At 41.5% G+C, this 7,169-nt stretch overlaps 1 protein-coding gene across 1 annotated transcript; it reads left to right on the top strand.

Annotated features, from left to right (window-relative positions):
• Positions 1 to 926: 926 nt before the first annotated feature.
• On the top strand, positions 927 to 5,487 carry LOC139368941 (ADP-ribosylation factor-like protein 8A). The gene is made up of 7 exons (XM_071108447.1): positions 927 to 1,566; positions 2,254 to 2,334; positions 2,560 to 2,633; positions 2,745 to 2,838; positions 3,022 to 3,089; positions 3,171 to 3,241; positions 3,350 to 5,487. The coding sequence occupies exons 1-7, from the start codon at positions 1,444 to 1,446 to the stop codon at positions 3,403 to 3,405; spliced, it is 567 nt and encodes a 188-aa protein (XP_070964548.1). The 5' UTR covers positions 927 to 1,443; the 3' UTR covers positions 3,406 to 5,487.
• Positions 5,488 to 7,169: the final 1,682 nt, after the last annotated feature.

Genomic DNA, 7,169 nt, shown 5'->3' with positions numbered 1-7,169 from the left:
ATCTTAAGTAAATATATTGTACAGACCCTATTGATCTAGCACTAGAGTCTACATACAGTATATGGTGTTATTTCTGATTGTGGTCTAAATACCCAGCAGCACTTTCTACTCCACTCATTCCATTGCTCCCAATGCAATACACTGTAGGACTATAAATTACATATTGCCTTATAGAGAAAAAAAACTATTCTGTGCCGATGTAAACGTGGGGTTGGGAGTACTGAGTAGGATCTGAAGAATGTGGTGGTGTCAGTTTTGCTGTCCTAATAGTCTTTGCTCTATAAGCCAATATGTACTGCATGTACAGTGATTCATATTGGGGCTATTTATTTCACTTTGGAACATTTCATGGAAACGTTACTTAAATATGAAAAATGTGAATCATTGGTAACGTTTAGACAATTATTTGTCATATATCATGAATAAATACAGGATAACAGTGGTAAACCTGATCACTGACAACGATGAGACAGTCTATAGGGAGGAGGTCAGAGACCTGGCAGTGTGATGCCAGGACAACAACCTCTTTCTCAATGGGATCAAGACAAAAGAGATGATTGTGGACTACAGTAAAAGGAGGACTGAGCACGCCCCCATTCTCATCGACAGGGCTGTAGTTGAGCAGGTTGAGAGCTTCAAGTTCCTTGGTGTCCACATCAACAACAAACTATCATGGTCCAAACACACCAAGACAGTCATGAAGAGGGCACGACAACATTGCATTGTTGGTTAAGGGCTTGTAATAATTTCACGGTAAGGTCTTCTTCACCTGTTGTATTCGGCACATGTGACAAATAACATATGATTTGATATTGTGACACGTGGGGGACTTTTGTTTTGAAAATAATCCGAAATTGCGTGACCAGAAGTACTTTTTTAATGTTGCTGACGAGACGCTGATGCAAATACTTGTTTGTGGCTGATGCGATTCTGAAACCCCACCCAATGAGGAAGAACAACCCTTAACAGGGGGGTTCCACTAGTTACCACAGCCACAAAGTCAGAATGGTATTTTTCGAAAAAATTAATGAAAACAAAAATGTGCTTTTTGGTGTTAATTTTAGTTTAGACATACGGTTAGCATGTGGTTAAGGTTATGGTTAAGGTTAGGCTTAAAATCACACGTTAAGAACATAAATTGTATAAATGGGCAGGGTTTATGACTTTGTGGCTGTAGTAACCAGTGACGACCCTTGTCAGGCAGGAAAAGACAAACAGGGAGGAAGAAGGCGTAGTAAACAAGGCAGATAACTACAACTTACTTAAAAAATAACAGTGCCAATACTTGCGCACAAAACAGTTTGTTTGGTGAATATTCACGATAGGCACGTTATTCCACCGTTAGTAATATATCCTGTACCCTGTGTTGTCACTGCAAGCTAGATAGTTAGCTAGACAAACTTGTCGCTAGCAGGCTAGCAGTGCCATCACAACGCGCCCAGGATGATCGCATTGATCAACAAGCTCCTTGACTGGTTCAAAGCACTGTTTTGGAAGGAAGAGATGGAGTTAACATTGGTGGGACTCCAGTATTCGGGCAAGACAACTTTCGTTAACGTGATCGCGGTACGGTCAATCTGCTGTCTTCTGATGGTGTCCGTTGTTGTTAAACAGATCGAGATGTTTGCTCGTGTTAACTAGCTTCTGCTATCATAACCATGTTTATATGTTTCAATCGTGTTTCTGTAACCTGATGTTTTGTAATGATACTATAGCTAGCTGGTAAACTAGCTGGCTCTGTGTGGTCCCAGACATGCTCGGGCGGTGGCGATCATCCTAGCTAGTTTGGTTAGCTAACGACAACATGCACATGAGGCATAAAGCAGTATAACGTTAGTCCATCATCACTCATCATCACATCTGTCTAGTCAAGACAATCAGGTGTATTCATTCAGTTCACTTGATGTGCATTCAATCTTGTCTGTGTCTTCTCTCTTTCCTGAATTGACTAGGATAACAGTTTTATGAGCAACATTACCATATTTCAGTACATATTTTATTAACCATAACTAGTTGCCAGGCCCCAGTTTTTTTTTTTTAAATAAGTCATTTATCTGGATTTTGGCTATCAAATACTATTAAATTCATAGAAATGTAATTAATAGAACAGGAGTCCCCATTCAAGTCAATAAATCAACTGTTCTATGCTTTCTGTGAATTAACCCTATCTGAGAGAACTTTTGAAAAACTGGGCCCAGATGATTTGAACAACTTAAAATGTAACCCCCCTTTGTTCTTTCCCCTTGCTTGCAGTCGGGTCAGTTCAGCGAAGACATGATTCCCACAGTGGGCTTCAACATGAGGAAGATCACCAAGGGAAATGTCACCATCAAGGTCCGTATACTGCCAGGTTCGAGGTCAGGCCACTTCATGGTCATCTCTTGATTCATGTCTTATTTGCTTACAGAGTGAGTAGTATGAAGTGGAGGGGGTGATCTTGGATGGTCCCTGTGATTGACTGTGACTCACTTAAGCTATTTTATTAATTGTGAAAGGTTGAAAACTGATTAGCTATGCCGTGTCAATGCTGTGCTGATGTTTTGATGTCATTCTTCTTAGCTGTGGGATATCGGCGGTCAGCCTCGATTCAGGAGCATGTGGGAGCGATACTGCAGAGGAGTCAGTGCCATTGTGTGAGTAACAGCATCCTCCCAGTCCCTTGTGCAGGGAGTGGTCAATTATATTGGTAGCTTATTTCAAATAAGGCTATTTATTGTAACTTTTGAAACCATATCATTTTTAAGGTACATGGTTGATGCAGCTGACCCAGAGAAGACAGAGGCGTCTAAAAATGAACTACACAACTTGTTGGACAAGCCCCAGCTCCAGGGTATTCCTGTGAGTACCCCCCCCCCCCCCCCCCCCCCCATACAGTGCTAGCTGATCTAGTAGCTACGGTAGGTCTACTACTGGACTTTGTCCAACGTTCCAGTGTTCCCTATGCTACTGCTTGGTCTTGTCATGCAGGGCTCCCCTTGACTGTCTAAAGAACGATTCAATACAAATGTTTCCCCCTCACAGGTTCTTGTCTTGGGGAATAAGAGGGATCTTCCTGGGGCGCTTGATGAGAAGGAGCTGATTGAGAGAATGTAAGAATCAGCTCTCTCTGTCTTGTCTGTCTGTGTCTCTCTTTTTCTCTGTGATGCTCATGTCTCCTCTGTGGTCCACAGGAACCTCTCGGCCATCCAAGACAGAGAGATCTGCTGTTACTCCATCTCCTGCAAGGAAAAGGACAACATCGGTAAGAATCTGACATCTGACTTGTTCTAGCTTGTATCACAGAAAATGTTACCTTTTTAGTTTTCCTGTGTATTTCATGGCATTTAAACATCTGTTATTTCACCTCCAGATATCACGCTACAGTGGCTGATCCAGCACTCCAGAACCAAGCGGAGCACTTCATGAGAACCTCATCTCAAGACACAGGCCATCACCTGTCCCAATTCCCCTGCCCTCTGTCCTCCCCAGCCTGTCCATCCTCCTTTTCTTTGGATGACCCTCTCTTGCCAATACCCCCCCCCCCCCCCCCCCCCCCCCCCCGCCTGCAGTGTTCATTTTCTTTTTGTAATATAACACTTCTTGTGACCTATGACCTCTGATGGACAAAGTGGTACTTAGCGTCCCTGATGTTCATATGTCATACTTCACCATCTCTGTTGATATCTCAAGGTTTATATTCAACTGATCCAGAGACAGGTCAGAGTACTGTACAGTACATAACCTCTGTTCCCAATAGGTAGAGAAGACTGGAGTCTGAACACTGCATCACTTAGCAGCTTCAAAGTCAACTTTACCACACTGATATCACATTTCAAACAGTATTTATGTCTTAGACCAGTGGTTCCCAACCTTTCTCTGTTAATGTGCCATCAACTGAATTTTTCTCTGCCCAGAGTACCTCTGATGTACCCCATGTATATTTTACCAGAAAGCCTATGTTTTCATGGATCTTCAAGTACCCCCTGTGGGTAGGCCAGGTACCCCCTGTGGGTAGTGTCCCTGGTTGGGAATCCACTGTCTTTGACCATAGTCCTATTACTTCCCAACGACAGTGGTACTGTGTGTAATGATACTCTATGTACCTTTTGAAGGGGGAGTGTTACAACATTTGATTGAAATACTTGGGAGTTTGCACAAGTCTCTCCATTTCTCTTTTCTTTATAAGGCTAATGGGAGGTGTTGTTAAAGATGTCCTTGATGTAATCTCTATTGTGATTATATATATACATTTGCATTATGTCATCTTCTCTGTCTGTTGCTTGTCCTGACACACGTTTGGTAGTTTAGAAACAGCAGGAAGATTTTCTTTAAACTAAGCAACATGGACAATTTTAATTTACATTAGCCATGTCAATGGGCAAGCAATATCTGCAACACATGGTTTACAAACAAAATATCAATGTTTAGATTTATGCATCCTTCTTTTCCCATTTCCTGTCATTGATTTATATCATTATGCAATAGCTCCTTTCCACCCAGTAATGTACAGCTACTATTTGACCAGTTTTCATGTCATTACAGGATCATGAATAACCCATTTAGAAATTGAAAATCTGTGATAAAGAAGTCCCCCCCAGATAAATTGAGATTATACAGGTGTCAGCCAATATAATCTAGGTGTTGAATATTTCATATTAACTAACGATGAAGGCTTCTGTCTAATTTTGTATTTAACTTCCATGTCTATGATATATGACCTCCGACATGGCCAACGTAACCATTGACAACCGCAACAACATCTCTGCTTTTTTGTTTGCATGCTGGGGCATAAGTATTTGTGGGATCTTTGAGAATTAACTATACATTTTTATTTTATTTTTTATGGCAAATATAGTAAATACTATATCTGCTTTAACCTGTTTGTACATTATTGTTTCAATTAAGTTGATGATTGTGTTTTTAATAGGATATGCTTATGTATGATAACTAAAAACATTGGTGAAAACCACTTTATACATGGTCTGCAGAATTCATATGATTGTTGCCACACAGTGCCCTCAGTGGCTTTAGATTGTTAATGATGGTTGGTGCTTTTCATGTGGTGTCATGTGTATGTTTGTCTGGCTGTTTTCATGTATATGAAAGAATCAATGTGGGAGAAGACGTAGTGTTTTGGTTGTTCTCTAATTAAAGGATCCATGCCACGGCACTCGTCACAACCTGAGGAAAAGTGCCTCTCATTTCTAATCACTCCAGTCAATGTGGAAAATAGCTGTGGCTCCGACCAACTGCTACCTCTGAGAATTGCACTTCCCATGACCAGTGCGGCTAAAGGTGCAATCTACAGTTATTATATCCATTTTTGGACTTGTAAATTAATTAAATACACCCATTGTTTCTGGAAGAATATATCACAAATGCCTCATGAGCTTAGTTCAACTGTCGTACCTCATCAGAACCCAAAATAGAAGCTTCTTTTACTCCATTGTTTGTCAACATTTTTAAATATTATAATAAAAATCATTTTAAAAAGTAAATCTCAACAAACACTGTATAGCCTTAAAACATGCTTAAAAATCTAATTCTGATATACAGTGGGGAGAACAAGTATTTGATACACTGCCGATTCTGCAGGTTTTCCTACTTACAAAGCATGTAGAGGTCTGTAATTTTTATCATAGGTACACTTCAACTGTGAGAGACGGAATCTCAATAATCCAGAAAATCACATTGTATGATTTTTAAGTAATTAATTTGCATTTTATTGCATGACGTAAGTATTTGATCACCTACCAACAAGTAAGAATTCCGGCTCTCACAGACTTGTTAGTTTTTCTTAAAGATGCCCCCCTGTTCTCCACTCATTACCTGTATTAACTGCACCTGTTTGATCTCTGTATAAAAGACAGCTGTCCACACACTCAATCAAACAGACTCCAACCTCTCCACAATGGCCAAGACCAAAGACCTGTGTAAGGACATCAGGGATAAAATTGTAGACCTGCACAAGGCTGGGATGGGCTACAGGACAATAGGCAAGCAGCTTGGTGAGAAGGCAACAACTGTTGGCGCAATTATTAGAAAATGGAAGAAGTTCAAGATGACGGTCAATCACCCTCGGTCTGGGGCTCCATGCAAGATCTCACCTCGTGGGGCATCAATGATCATGAGGAAGGTGAGGGATCAGCCCAGAACTACACGACAGGACCTGGTCAATGACCTGAAGAGAGCTGGGACCACAGTCTCAAAGAAAACCATTAGTAACACACTACGCCGTCATGGATTAAAATCCTGCAGCGCACACAAGGTCCCCCTGCTCAAGCCAGCAAATGTCCAGGCCAGTCTGAAGTTTGCCAATGACCATCTGGATGATCCAGAGGAGGAATGGGAGAAGGTCATGTGGTCTGATGAGAAAAAATTTAGCTTTATGGTCTAAACTCCATTCGATGTGTTTGGAGGAAGAAGAAGGATGAGTAAAACCCCAAGAACACCATCCCAACCGTGAAGCATGGAGGTGGAAACATCATTCTTTGGGGATGCTTTTCTGCAAAGGGGACTGGACGACTGCACCGTATTGAGGGGAGGATGGATGGGGCCATGTATTGCGAGATCTTGGCCAACAACCTCCTTCCCTCAGTAAGAGCATTGAAGATGGGTCGTGGCTGGGTCTTCCAGCATGACAACGACCCAAAACACACAGCCAGGGCAACTAAGGAGTGGCTCCGTAAGAAGCATCTTAAGGTCCTGGAGTGGCCTAGCCAGTCTCCAGACCTGAACCCAATAAAACATCTTTGGAGGGAGCTGAAAGTCGGTATTGCCCAGCGACAGCCCTGAAACCTGAAGGATCTGGAGAAGGTCTGTATGGAGGAGTGGGCCAAAATCCCTGCTGCAGCGTGTGCAAACCTGGTCAAGAACTACAGGAAACGTATGATCTCTGTAATTGCAAACAAAGGTTTCTGTACCAAATATTAAGTTCTGCTTTTCTGATGTATCAAAATACTTATGTCATGCAATAAAATGCAAATTAATTACTTAAAAATCATACAATGTTATTTTCTGGATTTTTGTTTTAGATTCCGTCTCTCACAGTCGAAGTGTACCTATGATAAAAATGCCAAGATGTTCAAATGTTCATAGATGACCAGCAGTGTCAAATAATAATAATCACAGTGGTTGTCGAGGGTGCAACAGGTCAGCACCTCAGGAGTAAATGTCAGTTGGCTTTTCAT

The sequence above is a fragment of the Oncorhynchus clarkii genome, chromosome 16 (assembly GCF_045791955.1).
Source record: "Oncorhynchus clarkii lewisi isolate Uvic-CL-2024 chromosome 16, UVic_Ocla_1.0, whole genome shotgun sequence".
Taxonomy (NCBI): domain Eukaryota; kingdom Metazoa; phylum Chordata; class Actinopteri; order Salmoniformes; family Salmonidae; genus Oncorhynchus; species Oncorhynchus clarkii.
Note: the sequence above shows the minus strand (reverse complement) of the source record. Positions and strands in the feature narration are given on the sequence as shown.

Excerpts from the sequence above, each read along its gene's own strand:
- LOC139368941 (XM_071108447.1), top strand. The coding sequence starts at position 1,444 with ATGATCGCATTGATCAACAAGCTCCTTGACTGGTTCAAAGCACTGTTT. Across the intron at positions 1,567-2,253 it reads CTTTCGTTAACGTGATCGCG|TCGGGTCAGTTCAGCGAAGA; the intron begins GTACGGTCAATC and ends CCTTGCTTGCAG. Across the intron at positions 2,634-2,744 it reads AGAGGAGTCAGTGCCATTGT|GTACATGGTTGATGCAGCTG; the intron begins GTGAGTAACAGC and ends ATCATTTTTAAG.